Source organism: Neoarius graeffei, chromosome 25, assembly GCF_027579695.1.
Source record: "Neoarius graeffei isolate fNeoGra1 chromosome 25, fNeoGra1.pri, whole genome shotgun sequence".
Taxonomy (NCBI): domain Eukaryota; kingdom Metazoa; phylum Chordata; class Actinopteri; order Siluriformes; family Ariidae; genus Neoarius; species Neoarius graeffei.
Genome location: NC_083593.1, coordinates 21,666,728 through 21,685,701, shown reverse-complemented (window position 1 = coordinate 21,685,701; position 18,974 = coordinate 21,666,728). Strand labels below are relative to the sequence as shown.

General features: G+C 44.9%; 1 protein-coding gene across 9 annotated transcripts in view; it reads right to left on the bottom strand.

Annotated features, from left to right (window-relative positions):
- Positions 1–2,243: 2,243 nt before the first annotated feature.
- The window catches only part of nbeaa (neurobeachin a), a 460,126-nt gene continuing 443,395 nt past the window's right edge, over positions 2,244–18,974 (bottom strand). For all 9 annotated transcript variants that reach the window (XM_060908447.1, XM_060908439.1, XM_060908440.1 and 6 more), the window contains 5 exons: positions 18,195–18,365; positions 13,801–13,902; positions 11,861–12,057; positions 11,623–11,774; positions 2,244–3,465 (listed from right to left, as the gene is read on the bottom strand). In XM_060908447.1, coding sequence (XP_060764430.1) covers positions 3,375–3,465; positions 11,623–11,774; positions 11,861–12,057; positions 13,801–13,902; positions 18,195–18,365 — 713 coding nt within the window. In that variant the 3' untranslated portion in view covers positions 2,244–3,374. The remainder of the gene's footprint in view (positions 3,466–11,622; positions 11,775–11,860; positions 12,058–13,800; positions 13,903–18,194; positions 18,366–18,974) is intronic.

Genomic DNA, 18,974 nt, shown 5'->3' with positions numbered 1-18,974 from the left:
AAATCCACTCAAAGTAGGGGGCGGGGCACCATCACGCTGTGTCAAGACAAGAACTTTCCTGAGAAATAACGCGAACGTCTGCATCATGCGGGATTTGCGGGCGGGATTTGCGGGACTGAAAATCATAATTTTTTTGTGGGCGCGGGCGGGACTGAAAATCACAATTCTTTGCGGGAGTGGGACTGAAAAATCCGACCCGCGCAGACCTCTAGTAGGTACTAATCACTGCATAGGTGGCACGGTGGTGTAGTGGTTAGCACTGTTGCCTCACAGCAAGAAGGTCCTGGGTTCAAGCCCAGTGGCTGATGAGGGCCTTTCTGTGCGGAGTTTGCATGTTCTCCCCGTGTCCGCGTGGGTTTCCTCCGGGTGCTCCGGTTTCCCCCACAGTCCAAAGACATGCAGGTTAGGTTAACTGGTGACTCTAAATTGAGCGTAGGTGTGAATGTGGGTGTGAATGGTTGTCTGTGTCTATGTGTCAGCCCTGTGATGACCTGGCGACTTGTCCAGGGTGTACCCCACCTCTTGCCCGTAGTCAGCTGGGATAGGCTCCAGCTTGCCTGCGACCCTGTAGAACAGGATAAGCGGCTACAGATAATGGATGGATAACCACTGCATACCGAGAACACCCTACAAGATGTGCCATTTGGGAGATGCTCAGTCCCAGTCATCTAGCCATCACACTTTGGCCCTTGTCAAAGTTGCTCAGATCCTTACGCTTGCCCATTTTTCCTGCTTCCAACACATCAACTTCATGAACTGAATGTTCTCTTGCTGCCTAATGTATCTCACCTTTTGACAAGTGCCACTGTAATGAGATAATCAAATGTTATTCACTTCACCTGTCAGCGGTCATAGCGTTATGGCCGATCGGTGTATATTTCCCCTCACAAAAATCATTAGTGCAAGAAAATACTGTAACATATTTTGGTTTGGGTCTACTTCTCCTTTTACAGAGTTCTTCAGACCTTATAATGAAACTTTTCGATCCTGATGGGACTGGTCTCTTTTAGGATGACTCCACCCCCATTCACAGGGAACAGGGACTCACTGAATAGTTTAATGGGGATGAAAATGATGTGAATGCCATGTTATGGCCTTCACAGTCACCAGATCTTAACCCAATTGCCTGATGTGTTAGACAGCGCTCTCTACCACCTTTATCAAAACACGTTGTTTAGAAAAATGGTGTTGAGACTAGAATCCGCATCATGATGCATTGGAGCTGTTCATCAGGGGCTTAACGCCTAACACTGTGTAGGTTTTTCTTTTAATCACCAAGTTGCAAGTGTCCAAACACAAGTAAAACGTTCTTCAGATAGGTTGTCATTAGATCATTTTGAAACTAGTGTTCGGGGGGGGGGGTCTGAAATGTACATATTCCAACAAATATTAAAATATGCTTTGATTTTTAAAAATCCCAAAGCAAAGCTGCAATGTAATGTTACTTTGAACTTGAGATGGACCAGATGGCTAAAAGCACACTGAATTTGCACTTAATCAGGATATTTAATGTTGAAATGTATGCACAATGTTCTGCACAGACTATGCAGTTTGCCACGCACGAAGAATAACCAAGTTGTGTTTGATTTTGATGCCATGTCTTTCAGATACAGAGCCTCAGCAGCTTGCAAAAATGGAGACACACCTGACAGGCACGTTTCGGTTGGTTTTATTGTAAATACGACAAAAAGAAAACAATTGTTATTTTACAGTTATTGATCTTTATATATTGTCATGAATGAACTTTGAACATTTGAAGAGACGCCTCCTGTCAGTTTCTGCCTTATTCACCTTGCTGTAAATGCATGAATCAGCAGATGGGGCTCGAGTTCATAAGTTAGATTAAAAGCTCTTTCTTTCCTTTTTCACCAATAACTGTACCTCTCCTCTCTATAAACAAAAACAATAAATTATAAACATATGCAATAATCAAGCCACCATGGAAAAATAAAAGAACAAATAAATGTACAAATTAAATCAAAATCAAATGTACAGCACTAACCAGTGGTCTAATCCCAGACAGCTGTGACCATTAACTCCTGCACCTCTGTCTCAATCACATACACGTCCCCGGCCAATAACAAGGCAAAATCTGCAAACCTTTTGCATAATTTATTGTTCTTTTGTTTGAGTTTTTTGTTATTTACACCTTTGCAAGGAAACAAGGTTGAATTCACGGTAGATCCAAAAATATTCTTCTTACTCTTAAGAGGTTGAGGGGGAAAAAATGAAACTGCTGCATATTGAAGTGTTTACATATTTTAATACTCATATAAACCAAGCTTTCCTCCTCAAAAGCTTTATGACTTCTAGTTCTCTCCTAACTACGAAGGTGTGATATTGCTTACTGCGGTGGTACAACAGAATCGTTACACATGTTTGTAATATTGAACAAATACAATGAACATCGATGCACAAATCATACAACTGGTGATTTCTAACCAAAAATAAAACCATTCCGCTAATAAATTATGTTATTGGTGCAAAGTGCCAATACAAAATCTTCAACATTTTTTTTTAATCATAAATAATCAGAAAATGTGTGAGAGTGAGAGGGTTACATTTTATTTTTAACTCAGTGTTTTTTAAATTCTTTTCTCCTCTTACATGCCTGTCTGCCCACGCTGCCGAGTTATGTACATATATGACAAAACAATTACCAAATATACAAAGAAGAAAATGAAGCTCGTCTTCTGATAGAACATTATCACCAGGATGTACACCTGGCTGCTCTCATCTCAGGCCACCATCAACTCATCAAAAGCGCCAATATTTTATTAATAATACACAATAATTTACATACAGCAAGTCATTAACGATTTTAAGGTGGTGGAACCGTCCATACGGGGAAACTGAGGGATGTAAGCTCCGCCCTTAGAGCAAAGACCTGTTTAATATTCACCAACATTCTGCTACGCGCGCGCGTGCGTGTGTGTCTGCGTGTGTGTGTGTGTGTGTGTGTGTGTCAGCCCCGGTTCTCTAACCCACCCACTAAAATGAGAGTAAAACATTCTTTGATTTTATTATTTGGTGGTTCGTCTCTGAAGCCTCTGAGGTTGAGATACTTTCGAGTCCACAGCAGTTGTGGCTTCTGATCATGTTCACAGTCTGCAAACAAGACGACTTTACGTGACCTATGTGGGGTGTGAAAAACAATCCTAAAGATTCTAGCTTACAACAACGAAGTCTTATGTTTGTAATCTTTTCACAAAGTCTGACGGTCCAGTCTATTCCAGAACGGAGACGGGTTTGGTGTTTCCAGAAACCTCGAACAGGTCATGAGTTAGTCGGAGTTCTCCCAGCTGAAGTCTGGCAACAGCCTGCAGTCGGCCTCCTCGTTCCTCACACTCCTCTGTGTGCGCGTGTGTCCGCTCTCAGTATCTGTTCTGATGCTCGTAGTGCCAGCGGTTGAAATCAATGTTGAATGCCACGATGCTGCCTGATGCCATGCCAGTAATTAAAGTTCTGTAAATACATGGAGTGAGAATATAAATCAGGAAGGGGAAAAAAAAACCACCCTTCTAATGATGCACTAGATTCCCTGAGACCCACTTATTCTGGTGGCTGTGGACGGTCTCACCTGGAGAGCCTACTGCACTTCCTGAAAACAGTTTACACTCAAGTCTCTTTCCTTATTCAGTGCTTGAAAGTTTGTGAACCCTTTAGAATTTAATATTACTATATAAATATGAACTAAAACCTCAACAGATTTTCACACAAGTCCTAAAAGTAGATAAAGGGAACCCGATTAAACAAATGAGACAATCTTGGTCATTTGAGACATCACGCTTCACTCCATGCTGAAGTCTGTATTTCATAAACTTCACAGTAAGCAATTTGCTTTTGTTGGTAGATCAACTACACAGGAATTAACCTTTTTTCTACGTCGTCTTAGAGACATTAGATAGAGACAGTGTTGTCGTCGAGTCACTAAACCTCGAGTCCAAGTCCAGTCTCGAGTCCCCAGTGTTCACGTCTGAGTCAAGTCCAAGTCATTTAAAAAATTTTCGAGTCGGGTCCACTATTGATCCGAGTCAAGTCCGAGAACAAGACCATTTGACGGTGGCTGTTTTAGCGCCATTAACATTAGTTTGTTACTGAACATGACGTATGAACAGGTGAATGTGCTTCTCTTTGTCAGGGAGTGCGAAGTATTCTGTCAGAGATGGTTGGGAGACGGATGCAAGTGCAGAAGGAGTGTTTATTAATACAAGTGAAGACGGGTAAACAATCCAGAACGGCAGGCAAAATCGTAAAACGGTGAAACAGGCAATAGGTCGAGCGAGGCACAAACAGGCTATCATAGACTCGGCAAAATCAAAGACGAGAAACAGGAAATCAGGGATCAGGAAACCAAACAAGGAAATAAGGCTTGGTAACATATCAGCAACGCAACTCAGTACTTTGCAATGTAAGTGCCTTTTCAGTTTTTATGTCAGCACATTGATTGCACTTTAATCCTGTGCAGGTGCAAATTGTTTACGGTGCGCGCGAGAGTCCGCTTGGCGCATGCGTTGTCCGGAGCGCGCCCGAGAGTCTATCTGATGCACACGCCAAGGTGCGCAGGTGTGACACTCTTGCATGAAATTAGTACAAAAATGAATGTCGATATAAATATCTTATGCCAAATTATTATGGCAAGTTACAAAAAATAAAGATAAAATCCGAGTCCTCGTCTCCAATTTACGAGTCCGAATGCAGTTAATGCACGAGTCCGAGTCATCAGTACTGAAGTCCAAGTCGAGTCACGAGTCCTTAAAATTAGGGCACGAGTCGGACTCGAGTACTACAAGCCTGGATAGAGAACAATGTTATATTAGAAATTTTTTCCTCTGATTTTACTAAGGGTTCTGACCTTGTAGATCACAGTATTTTATTTCATGAGTTAGATAAGTTCTGTATTAACCCCTTTCTTATTAGGTGGGTAGCCTCCCTTGTATACAACAAATCCCAGAGGGTTAAGACTGATAATATACTTCACCCTCCTGTATGCTCTAATGGTTGAATACCACAGGGTAGTGAGCTCACTCTGCTTTTGTTCTGTGTTCTTGTTAATGATCTACGCTCCAGCACTCCCAGATTTAGTTTAAACTTGCTTTGGTTTTGAGACTCTCATTTTTGCTTTAGATTGACTGGCACTTAGCTTGGAACTTTTATTTTGAAATAGCCTTAGGCCACCTGTTCGGGTAAAGATGATGTCTTCCATGCGCTCAATCTAGTCTCAGTTAGACAATGGATGATGCTGGTGACCCAATTGTTTTGTTTTGTTTTTTTTACTGTTTTCAAGATATGCTTGAACATTAAGTTTCAAAGCTATGCTTGAACAATTAGATTTAACTTTTAGATTACTTTGCTTTCACCCATTGGAACTTACACCTTTGGAATAACCCTTTTGTGGATCTCTACAAACAACTGGATTTTACACCACTGTGTGCCACCTGCTTGCCTCCCCGCTATCTACCGCTCTCCATCCCTGCCTTGCTTGCCTACTCATCTGATTGCTTGCCTGACCACCTGCCCTCTTCCTGCCTGATCGCATGCCCTCTTCCTGCCTGACCGCCTGCCCTCTTCCTGCCTGACCGCCTGCCCTCTTCCTACCTGACCGCCTGCCCTCTTCCTGCCTGACCACCTGCCTGACCGCCTGCCCTCTTCCTGCCTGATCGCCTGCCCTCTTCCTGCCTGACCGCCTGCCTGACCGCCTGCCCTCTTCCTGCCTGACCGCCTGCCCTCTTCCTGCCTGATCGCCTGCCTGACTGCCTGCCCTCTTCCTACCTGACTGCCTGCCCTCTTCCTGCCTGACCTCTTCCTGCCTGATCGTCTGCCCTCTTCCTACCTGACCACCTGCCCTCTTCCTGCCTGACCCCCTGCCTGACCGCCTGCCTGACCGCCTGCCCTCTTCCTGCCTGACCGCCTGCCCTCTTCCTACCTGACCGCCTGCCCTCTTCCTGCCTGACCACCTGCCTGACCGCCTGCCCTCTTCCTGCCTGATCGCCTGCCCTCTTCCTGCCTGACCGCCTGCCCTCTTCCTGCCTGACCGCCTGCCTGACCGCCTGCCCTCTTCCTGCCTGACCGCCTGCCCTCTTCCTGCCTGATCGCCTGCCTGACCGCCTGCCCTCTTCCTACCTGACCGCCTGCCCTCTTCCTGCCTGACCTCTTCCTGCCTGATCGTCTGCCCTCTTCCTGCCTGACCGCCTGTCTGACCGCCTGCCCTCTTCCTGCCTGACCGCCTGCCCTCTTCCTGCCTGACCGCTTCCTGCCTGATCGCCTGCCCTCTTCCTGCCTGACCGCCTGCCCTCTTCCTGCCTGACCGCCTGCCTGACCGCCTGCCCTCTTCCTGCCTGACCGCCTGCCCTCTTCCTGCCTGATCGCCTGCCTGACCGCCTGCCCTCTTCCTGCCTGACCGCCTGCCCTCTTCCTACCTGACCGCCTGCCCTCTTCCTGCCTGACCACCTGCCTGACCGCCTGCCCTCTTCCTACCTGACCGCCTGCCCTCTTCCTGCCTGACCGCCTGCCCTCTTCCTGCCTGACTGCCTGCCCTCTTCCTGCCTGACCGCCTGCCCTCTTCCTGCCTGACCGCCTGCCCTCTTCCTGCCTGACTGCCTGCCCTCTTCCTACCTGACCACCTGCCCTCTTCCTGCCTGATCGCCTGCCCTCTTCCTGCCTGACCGCCTGCCTGATCACCTGCCCTCTTCCTGCCTGACCGCCTGCCTGACCGCCTGCCCTCTTCCTGCCTGATCGCCTGCCTGACCGCCTGCCCTCTTCCTACCTGACTGCCTGCCCTCTTCCTGCCTGACCTCTTCCTGCCTGACCGCCTGCCCTCTTCCTGCCTGACCGCCTGCCCTCTTCCTGCCTGACCGCCTGCCCTCTTCCTGCCTGATCGCCTGCCTGACCGCCTGCCCTCTTCCTACCTGACCGCCTGCCCTCTTCCTGCCTGACCACTTCTTGCCTGATCGTCTGCCCTCTTCCTGCCTGACAGCCTGCCCTCTTCCTGCCTGACTGCCTGCCTGACCGCCTGCCCTCTTCCTGCCTGACCGCCTGCCCTCTTCCTGCCTGATCGCCTGCCTGACCGCCTGCCCTCTTCCTGCCTGACCGCCTGCCCTCTTCCTACCTGACTGCCTGCCCTCTTCCTGCCTGACCACCTGCCTGACCGCCTGCCCTCTTCCTACCTGACCGCCTGCCCTCTTCCTGCCTGACCGCCTGCCCTCTTCCTACCTGACCGCCTGCCCTCTTCCTGCCTGACCGCCTGCCCTCTTCCTACCTGACCGCCTGCCCTCTTCCTACCTGACCGCCTGCCCTCTTCCTGCCTGACCGCCTGCCCTCTTCCTGCCTGACCGCCTGCCCTCTTCCTGCCTGACCACCTGCCCTCTTCCTGCCTGATCGCCTGCCCTCTTCCTGCCTGACCGCCTGCCTGATCACCTGCCCTCTTCCTGCCTGACCGCCTGCCTGACCGCCTGCCCTCTTCCTGCCTGATCGCCTGCCTGACCGCCTGCCCTCTTCCTACCTGACCGCCTGCCCTCTTCCTGCCTGACCTCTTCCTGCCTGACCGCCTGCCCTCTTCCTGCCTGACCGCCTGCCTGACCGCCTGCCCTCTTCCTGCCTGACCGCCTGCCCTCTTCCTGCCTGATCGCCTGCCTGACCGCCTGCCCTCTTCCTGCCTGACTGCCTGCCTGACCGCCTGCCCTCTTCCTACCTGACCGCCTGCCCTCTTCCTTCCTGACCACCTGCCTGACCGCCTGCCCTCTTCCTGCCTGACCGCCTGCCCTCTTCCTGCCTGACCGCCTGCCCTCTTCCTGCCTGACCGCCTGCCCTCTTCCTGCCTGATCGCCTGCCCTCTTTCTGCCTGATCACCTGCCCTCTTCCTGCCTGACCGCCTGCCTGACCGCCTGCCCTCTTCCTACCTGACCGCCTGCCCTCTTCCTGCCTGCCCTCTTCCTACCTGACCGCCTGCCTTCTTCCTGCCTGACCACCTGCCTGACCGCCTGCCCTCTTCCTACCTGACCGCCTGCCCTCTTCCTACCTGACCGCCTGCCCTCTTCCTACCTGACCGCCTGCCCTCTTCCTACCTGACCGCCTGCCCTCGTCCTGCCTGACCACCTGCCTTCTTCCTGCCTGACCGCCTGCCTTCTTCCTGCCTGACCACCTGCCCTCTTCCTGCCTGACCGCCTGCCCTCTTCCTGCCTGACCGCCTGCCCTCTTCCTACCTGACCACCTGCCCTCTTCCTGCCTGATCGCCTGCCCTCTTCCTGCCTGATCACCTGCCCTCTTCCTGCCTGACCGCCTGCCTGACCGCCTGCCCTCTTCCTACCTGACCGCCTGCCCTCTTCCTGCCTGACTGCCTGCCTGACCGCCTGCCCTCTTCCTGCCATCACTGAACACAAGTATGAGGAACAGCCGAACACAGCGTTTGAGATAAGCGTGTAACAACTAAACAGCATCTAAAGTTTTTGGACTTTCTTTGACCTCTACAATATGGAAAGATATGCTAGTGAAAGGGGCATGAAATTAAATTAAAAAAAATGCAAAGACATGCTTACTGACTTTTTACATTATAAGCCTCGTGAACCAAGCCCTTTACTGATGGGCCCTGTGCCTTTGGAACAAGTTACTAGGCATGTAGATTTCTAATGATCTACAGTTAGGTCCATATATATTTGGACACTGACACAAATTTTGTTTTTTTACCTGTTTACTGAAACATATTCAAGTTATAGTTATATAATGGACATGGACATAAAGTCCAGACTTTCAGCTTTCATTTGAGGGTATCCACATTAAAATTGGATGAAGGGTTTAGGAGTTTCAGCTCCTTAACATGTGCCACCCTGTTTTTAAAGGGACCAAAAGTAATTGGACAATTGACTCAAAGGCTATTTCATGGGCAGGTGTGGGCAATTCCTTCGTTATGTCATTCTCAATTAAGCAGATAAAAGGCCTGTAGTTGATTTGAGGTGTGGTGCTTGCATTTGGAAGATTTTGCTATGAAGAAAACATGTGGTCAAAGGAGCTCTCCATGCAGTTGAAACAAGCCATCCTTAAGCTGCGAAAACAGAAAAAACCCATCCGAGAAATTGCCACAATATTAGGAGTGGCAAAATCTACAGTTTGGTACATCCTGAGAAAGAAAGAAAGAAAGAAAGAAAGAAAGCACTGGTGAACTCATCAATGCAAAAAGACCTGGACGCCCACAGAAGACAACAGTGGTGGATGATCGCAGAATAATTTCTATGGTGAAGAGAAACCCCTTCACAACAGCCAACCAAGTGAACAACACTGTCCAGGAGGTAGGCGTATCAATATCCAAATCTACCATGAAGAGAAGACTGCATGAAAGTAAATACAGAGGGTTCACTGCACGGTGCAAGCCATTGCCTGGTGATGTCCATGAGTTCAAGACTTCAGGCAGCCATTGCCAACAAAGGGTTTTCAACCAAGTATTAGAAATGAACATTTTATTTACAATTATTTAATTTGTCCAATTACTTTTGAGCCCCTGAAATGAAGGGATTGTGTTTAAAAAATGCTTTAGTTCCTCACATTTTTATGCAATCATTTTGTTCAACCCACTGAATTAAAGCTGAAAGTCTGAACTTCAACTGCATCTGAATTGTTTTGTTCAAAATTCATTGTGGTAATGTACAGAACTAAAATTAGAAAAATGTTGTCTCTGTCCAAATATTTATGGACCTAACTGTATATAGTTAGGAAAGCCAACAAAACATTATGTCATTAAATTGCTTAAGAAGAGTGGTCTCCCTCCCTTGGTCCATTCTTGAATATGCGTCCCCGGTCTGAGCTGCCTTACCCGATTATCTTTCTGACTTTATTGAGTCAGTTCAAAAGAAAGTTTTATATATTATTTTCCCAAGTTCAAGCTATAAAGAAGCCTTACAGCTTTCTAAATGACCTCCTCTCAGAGATCGACGTGAGGAATTATATATTAAGTTTATGAAGAAGTGCAGTGGGGTCCCTCTCATAAAGTACCTTATTTCCCTCCGGAATTCCATCAACCTTATTTAAGTCAGGGCACTTTAAAAGTAGTTGAAGTGGTAGCGAGAACCAAGCGTTTTAATCATTTGATTACCATCCGCCACCAAAAGCGCTTTCTGGTTAGGGTATACCAAGATGCCATCCCTGTGTCTGAAATCACTCACTACTCACTTTATAGTGGACTATATAGTGAGTTCGCCATTTTGTAGTGCTGTCTGAATGTATAGTGAGCATTATTACACCTTATATAGTGCACTCAAAGTATCCCACAATGCACCATGAAAAGTAGTGTACAACCAATGGTCACTAACCAAGTAATATATACCATCATACATTGCGGTCACGCTGAAAGAAATCAAAAGTCTCAAATTTGATTTAATAAAAGGCAGCAGCAAAGAAGAAAGTATTCAGCCTTGATTTAAAAGAACTGAAAGATGCAGCGGACACAAAGTACTTTGTAATGATTAATGTGGGAAATACGTTCAGTATAATATGGATTTATCACAAAAATACATGCATGCATTTATTATTTTGAATGAAAACCCACCAGCCGACTGATCTGGCACATTTTAATTGTGTGACAGTAATGACGTAAATATCAGCACTAGTGTCTGAAAGTGTTTTTTTTTTTCCTATTTTATCAATGAGCTCATTATATAGTCCTCTATATAGTAATTCCCTATATAGTGAGTAGGGAGTAGTGAACGAGTGAGTGATTTTGGACACAGGGCAAGATATAAAGCAGATTAATATCACCCGATTTGAATTTCCCTATTTACTGTATATATAATGTGTATTTTTCTTAATGGGGTTGTTTGTATCTTGTTGGCATTCCTTGTAATTCCGTCGTTACTGCTAGAAGAAATAAATAAACTGACTGAGAAAAATGATCTAATATTACATATCGGTGAATGGCAAACTTTCAGGCCCCACTATACATATATCTCTGATTATTAATAAAATAAGCAAGTTAGTAAGGGTAGTATCTCACTGGGCTGCAACAGCCTGCGACTAGTTGGAGACAACAATTGTGATAAAATATGCGAATTAGCAACAATTTTCACTTGGAATCACACTGAATTGATATTCGCATATTTTATTGTAATTGTTGTGTCTCCAACTAGTTGCAGGTTGTCGCAGCCCAGTGAGATACTACCCATACACTCGCACTTCCTGTCTCACGGAAACTGACTTGAGAAGGGTTTGCGATGGCTTTGCGACACCAGCGACGCATTTGCGGCTATTTTGAGAGAAATTTTGTCGCACGAATTTTTTGAACATGTTCAAAATTTCAGCGACGAAAGAGCGACACTTTGCGACTCATGCGGAGAAATTGAGAAGCCCCGCGAATGTTTCAAGACACTTTTGAAACACTCTCGTGAATGACGTTCGCAATTTGTCGCAAGCTGTCGCAGCCCAGTGAGTACTGGCTTAAATTACTAGTTACGTTTTTGTTTGGAAGAACTGCTCCGTTAACAATGAAGCTATGTCTTTATGGTCATTATTATAGCTTTTTCTTGTGAGTACACGGTCACTATGATCATTATTATGGAGGACTCTAGTATCCTAAGGAGTCATGTGATCAATCTGCACATTTAAATGCTGTATTAATACACGGATTAGGAGTGAGCTCACCTCTGGTCATGAGAGAGATCCATGGCCCGGATGCCTGCGTCACAGCCTGGGTAGATGTAGAGCTGCTTAAAGTCACAGGCCTGCCACACCTCGACCACTCCGTTATCTCCTCCAGTCACCAGATTCTGTCCATCGCTGCTCAGCAGCACAGCCTGACACACACACATCAGTGCTGAGTTTTATAACTAATTAAGGCATCAGTGTGTATGAGTAATAGCTTTATGGTATGAGATCTTACCCGGGTGGAGTCATTGAGCTCCATCTGAGCAAGAAGCTTGCCATTGATGCTAAAGTTGCAGAAGCGGCCTCTCTCATAGTATATAATGCAGTGACCCTCACTGGAGACGGAGATGAGCCGTGGCTGCTGGCAGTTCTCCGGACCCTCCAGAGCCCGTAACAGATCCCCTGTAATGGTGTGTACCAAGCATGGACCCTCTGAACACACACACACACACACACACACACACACACACATATATATATATATATATTAGGACATGTCACTTTGCCTACAGATCCTAAAAACAGCGAGTGTGTCTTTGAGTTTTGCAGACACAGACTCAAGCACACACACACACTCTCAATGAATACGGCTCAGTATTTTCAGAAACCCTGTCAGGTTAGCTCAGTCTCATTAGCTGGCTGACACTGACAGTGAAAATAATGAACGTTTATAAATATGAATTAGAAATCCCCTCAGCAATCCTGTCATGTTAGCGCATCCTAGTTATTTGGTCAAAGTTAGCAGTAAAAATGAACATACTGTAAGTAATAATCCTCTCAAAACTCTGGTCACGTTAATGTGGGCCAGGTATCTAGTTTGTGTTAACAGTGAAGATTATAAATATGAATATGACATTTTAAAAAAAAATATATATATATCTTGTCCTGATTGGTTACATCACATCAGACAGCTGGTAACCACAGTCTGTGTAGGCCCATACACACCAAGTAGTGTTCGGGGAATCAGACACAGTCTCAGTGTTTAAGTCTAGGCTGGAAACATATCTGTTTAGTCAAGCTTTTTGTTAATAGTGTTTATGAAGTAAAGGAGTAGATCTGGAGGGTCCTCAGGCATAGTGTGTTTTGGTAAACTGGGATGCATGGATGCTGTCGGCCCCCCACTCACTCGGGTTTGTTGATGGTGTAGTGGCTGGCTGCTTTATGTCCCGGGGCTCCCTCATGTCTGTGTTACCTTCTGGCTCTCCCCTTTTAGTTATGCTGTCTTAGTTGGTCCCTGCTTACACTCAGTGCAAAATGTATCCTGCTCTTACTAATTAGGTGACATTGGGTATACCTAACAACCTATGTTCTCTACCCCCAACCCAGTCTGTCCCCAACCCAATCCTGAGATCGAGATGCTGACCTCTTCTGCTCCTCGGATCTGCCTGATCCATCCTGATGCCCTACATCTGGCTGAAGTCTCATCACCTCGCTCCTGCGGAGGACAGCCCCATATGGACAGTCGAAAGTCGCACTTGGAAGATGCTCTGGACGCTTACAGTAATGCAGCTATGTCTGAGGACTACAGTTGACTTGCTAACTTGAGGACTGCAGTTGTCATGAACAGTTTTGCACTCAAGTTTCCATCAGTGAACAGTTTCTAACTTCAACAAAACAGATTTCATGTTAAAACTGTTAAAATGTTATAATCACACTATCTGTCATCACCCAAATGAGGATGGGTTCCCTTTTGAGTCTGGTTCCTCTCGAGGTTTCTTCCTCATGTCGTCCGAGGGAGTTTTTCCCTTGCCACCGTCGCCACAGGCTTACTCATTGAGGACAGATTAGGGATAAAATTAGCTCAGGTTTAAAGTCACTAAAATTCTGTAAAGCTGCTTTGCGACAATATCTATTGTTAAAAGCACTCTAAAAATAAACTTGACATGCCTGAGCATCTATAAACCCCTTCTTCCTACAGTAGGACGTCCCTAAATAAAGTCAAAGATGCATCCAGATTCCCATCTCTGGTACTCCAGATGGGATAGTTCTGTTTGAGGTGACCTCAGTAAGGTAATATATGATGGCGTGCAATTCTGTTATTGTTACTGAGTGGTGCAACTGTTTCGCACATTCTGTCACACAGATTAATAAATAAACCAAAAGAAGTATATATTTATTAACGCATTTTATTATTATTATTTTTACACACTGGAAGGAAGTGGGGTTTGTACTGACCTTTGGCTCCACTGATGACTAATCCCAGCTCAGCACACACAGACACACACACCACCTCATGATCATGACCCGTTAGAACGGCCCGCGGTGCAGGATAATCACCTACAGCGTGACACAAGACAAACCACACACTCAGATCCTGACAGAGCAAACAGCTCATCGCTGTGATGTATTTACTGGTCAATATTCAAAACAGTTTTGCACTTCATCACCGTGGCATATGTGGCATATGTGGAACAAAATAAGAAACAAGATGCTTATTACTGGGCGGCACGGTGGTGTAGTGGTTAGCGCTGTCGCCTCACAGCAAGAAGGTCCTGGGTTCGAGCCCCGGGGCCGGCGAGGGCCCTTCTGTGCGGAGTTTGCATGTTCTCCCCGTGTCCGCGTGGGTTTCCTCCGGGTGCTCCGGTTTCCCCCACAGTCCAAAGACATGCAGGTTAGGTTAACTGGTGACTCTAAATTGACCGTAGGTGTGAATGTGAGTGTGAATGGTTGTCTGTGTCTATGTGTCAGCCCTGTGATGACCTGGCGACTTGTCCAGGGTGTACCCCGCCTTTCGCTCGTAGTCAGCTGAGATAGGCTCCAGCTTGCCTGCGACCCTGTAGAAGGATAAAGCGGCTAGAGATAATGAGATGAGATGAGATGCTTATTACTACTGATTATATGTTTTATTTGTTTATGGTGTCTTTGTTGGAGCTCAGTTGTTGTTATTGATATTTGCTGCACTTTCATGAGGGATACCTTTGTGTGAGTTTTTGGGATTTATTTGTACGTTATTTATTCACTTAAAAGAGTGCAAATTGGTGAAATATGCATTCAGGGGTGGAGAAATCACTAATTCATTAGCTTTCCCACATGGCAAGTAAAAGTTCCAAAGTGCTACCAATTCTCATGTCATAGTCGCACAGAAACCGAAGTTACTAGGCTAACAGTCAATCCATAGACTAGAATACACACCATGGGGCCAATATATAAGGCCAACATTGTTTGGTAATTTAGTGCATTACTAGTTAGGGAAATACAGTTGAACTCAAAATTATTAGCCCCCCTTGTGGAATTGAACATAATTCTTGATTTCTCCATGAAAATGACCATTGACAACAAATGTTTTTATTCTTGAAATAAATGCACTATGAAGACATTGTCCAACAAGTTTCATTACGATATCTTATTATCACACTGAGTTTCAACCAAAAACAGCAAAAGTGAGATGTTCAAAATTATTAGCCCCCTGACCATTAGTAGTCAATTGTGTACCCTTTTTGACCCACAACTGACAACAACCTCTTGGAATAGTTTTTCACTAGGTTGGCACAGGTCTCCTGAGGAATTTTGGCCCATTCCTCCATTGCAAACTGTTCCAACTGGCCCAAATTGGATGGTTTTCGTGCATGGACGTTCTTTTTCAGCACTTGCCACAGGTTTTCTATTGGATTGAGATCTGGGCTCTGTGCAGGCCACTGTATGACGTTGGTCTTGGTATCCTTGAAGTATTGCTGGACTATTTTAGATGTATGCTTTGGGTCGTTATCTTGCTGGAAGACCCAACGACGACCTAAGCGCAAAGTGAGAGCAGACTTCTGCATGTTTTCCTTCAGTATTTTTAGGTACTCTTCCTTTTTCATGGTGCCATGCACCCGAACCAGACTGCCTGTACCTGAGGCTGCAAAACAGCCCCACAGCATGATGCTGCCCAACGACGTTTAACTGTGGGAACTGTGTTCACAGGGTTGAGGCCTCTCCCTTTCTTCGCCATACATAGGCAATGTCCATATGCCCAAACAGCTCCAATTTCGTCTCATCTGACCAAAGCACAGACTTCCAAAACTCATCTTTCTTCTTCAAGTACTCACAGGCAAACTTTAGTTGGGCTTTGATGTGACGATGTTTTAGTAAGGGGGTTCTTCTGGGACGATAGCCCCGAAGCCCATTCCGATGAAGAGCCCTCACAACAGTGTGCCTTGACACACAAACTCCAGAAGAGGCCAGGTCAGCAACAATTTCCTTTGCAGATGTACGGGGCTCTTTACGGACATCTCTGACAATTTTTCTTTCCAGAGTTCTTGAGATCTTACACTTGCGTCCACGACCAGGTTTGTTCTTGACCGAATTTGTCTCCTTGTACTTGGCAATGATGCACCAAACTGCAGTTCTGGAGACTGTAAACCTCTTCGAAATGGCAGTGTAGCCTTGGCCCTTGTCATGAGCCTCCACAATCTTTTGTCGGAGTTCAAGACTTATTTCTTTAGTCTTCGGCATTGTGACAAATAGTAATCCTCCTCATTCATTCAAATGCCCTGTTCCTTGGAGTCCTTTTAAACTGTTGAATGGAGCCAATTGACTACAGGTGTTGCTAGGAAGCCAACTGATTGCACAGGTGTTGTTTAAAAGCTGATTGGTTAATTAACTGTGTTTTAAAAGCAAGAATCCACATGGGGGCTAATATTTTTGACCAACTCATTTTTACCATATTTCATATAAAGACAGCCTAAAACTAATTTCATATTCCAAAATGCACCACAAACATATGAATAGTACTGGTGATTCTTTGTGTATATCAATTTTTATCAATGCTTTAAACATTTGGAGGATATTTGGGAAAATGTTCCAAAATTTAAGGGGGGCTAATAATTTTGAGTTCAACTGTAAACGTGTATAATAGGCATGTAACGTTATATCGTCTGATGATCAATCGTGATACAAATTTATGATGATCCGAATCAATGAAATAACAAATGAATTGCGATTATCATCAGGCTGCATAATCTATTAGTTTTTCCCAGCTGTAACTGTGTTGCTCAGACAGCTGAACACACTAAAATAGCAGGAATACACGTGACTTCACTGTAAGTGGAAGTAACACAGCTCTAATGCTGCAAGAACAACAACAAAAAAAAAGATCTAAAATGGGAAAGAGCTGCTGTGCGACTGACTGTACAAACAGATACAGCAAGAAAATGCCAAAAGCTCAAGAAAAAAAAAATAATAAGAGGTAGTTGTTCTGTATTTAAACTGACTACAGCCTTCACGAATGTTCATCAATAGCTATCAAGAAAAGGCCTATTTGTTATTAACTTTTTCATTTTTAATAAAAGGAATATTTTTGTTAATAGGCTATTTTATTTTACACCAACCTTTTAAAATGTGGGTAGTGTTGGTTAGTAAGAAAATTAAAGTTTTTTTTTTTTTTAATTTAACAAAAGGAATATTTAGTTGATAAAGTATAGGAAGATAAGTGTTGCGTTTTTTGGTCATACAATTTTCTTCATTTCATTTTTTTCTTTCAAAAATATTGCGGGAATCAAATTGTGAACCCAATATCCTGAATCGAATGGTGTGAATCGTTGCATGCCTAGTATATAATCATTACCTTAAGAAAAGTTTCTAATATAGTCCCATTGTGTTTGCATCCATGACAAAAAGTCACCAACTTGTTGTGCAACATTGTGATGATGAGCTGTGGTGTACACAGGGTGCTCGTGCACCTCTGTGAAGTTGGCACCCCATATGACGGGAACGTGAATAAAAAGTATTTCATTTCCTTTGTACACGCAAAATAAAACGTGCTTAAACAACTTTCGAGAAATTAACCATTAAACGTTTTCAAAATGTTTCATTTGCACACGGGAAATAAACATGTGCTTCATTAATGGGGTGCTGACTGATGTCACACGTCAAGAAAATAACGTTTAATAACTTAAATAATGAAGCACATATGTTTAATTTATGTGCACAAATGAATCAGACATGTTTGGAGTTCTTTGGGTGTTAATGAGCAGCTGATCATTAAAGCATCATTAAAACATTTAACGGTTGATGTCTCAAAAGCTATTTGAGCACAAATTTTTATTTTGCATGCAGAAATTAAAAAAAAAAAAAACTTTCATTCACGTTCTTATCATATGGCGTGCCAACTTCACGGAGATTGTCCACACGCATAGAATATATTATTCATGTTCGTTTATTGTCTTTATTTTCTCAATACATGATGAAGTAAGTAGGATAGTTATATATCGGATTTTATCTTGCTTTGTTTTCGTACCTGTTCCTGATTCAGAAAAGATTGTCTGGCATCTGTGCACAATAATTAATCCTCCTAGTAAAAATATTGCTACCGACAACCAGATCACTCCTTGGACAATGTATGTAGTGCGGCAGATGGTGGGCTTCATAAACGTACTCTACAGTTACAGCATCGAGACATGTCGCAACAGCAAGTTTACACACAACCTATATCCATCCATCCGTCCATCCATCCCCAGTTACCCATCAGGGTTCATGACCTCTGTCCCAAAGGTCTTTTGGTGGGTGAAATACAAGAAGGAATCGGATCTGTTTCTTGTTGTGTTCGTTCATTAGGATCTTTTAATAAACGCAGCATTGCATGAACTCACTATTGTTGGGATTGTCTCCGATGATATGATGTCGTCCACTCCAGTACCACAGCAGCAGCGTGGCGTCTCGTGAGCCTGAGACGATGTAACAGTCTCCGCCGATGTAGGACTCGGAGCGAGCCAGACACGTCACTACATCCCAGTGACCAAACACAATCTGAGTCAGTTTACCTGAGAACACACAGAACCACAGGGTCAACATCAGGATTCAAAAATGTAAACTAATCAGGTGCACTGTTAATTTCTGCTGGTGCCAGTGTGTAAGCATCTGTATACCAGAACACACACCACTATAGAGCATTGATTGTTTTTTCTTTCACGTATTTAATTAGGCATCTCAAAGCAGAAGGAGAGACACAAACTTGAGGTTAGTCTTTTGTAGGTACATAGTCCGTCTAAGAACTACAACAGCCCGTCTCTTTAAGAAACTACATTTCCCATCAGCCAACTTCCGCGTTGATCTACGTCACGCGTGGGCGGGATCATCTACGTCACTTCCTACAGGAAGGCATAAGTAACCCGGAAACTCCTAGCTCCTCCTCTTTCGGTGCCGTGAATCCAACACGGACACAAGGAGGATCGCTTGCTCCGCCAAGCACCCAGATAAGACGTCTTTTCTTTTCTTTCTTGCAAGATCCACGATTCAGCGCGATTTCTTTGTTTACCACTGGCCACGGTAAAAATCCAGAATAGCGTGATTTTAAACTCAGCTTGAGTTACAACCGGTTTTCAGTTATTCCTCATGAGTACGTACAACACTGCAGCCCAGGCAGTTAATTT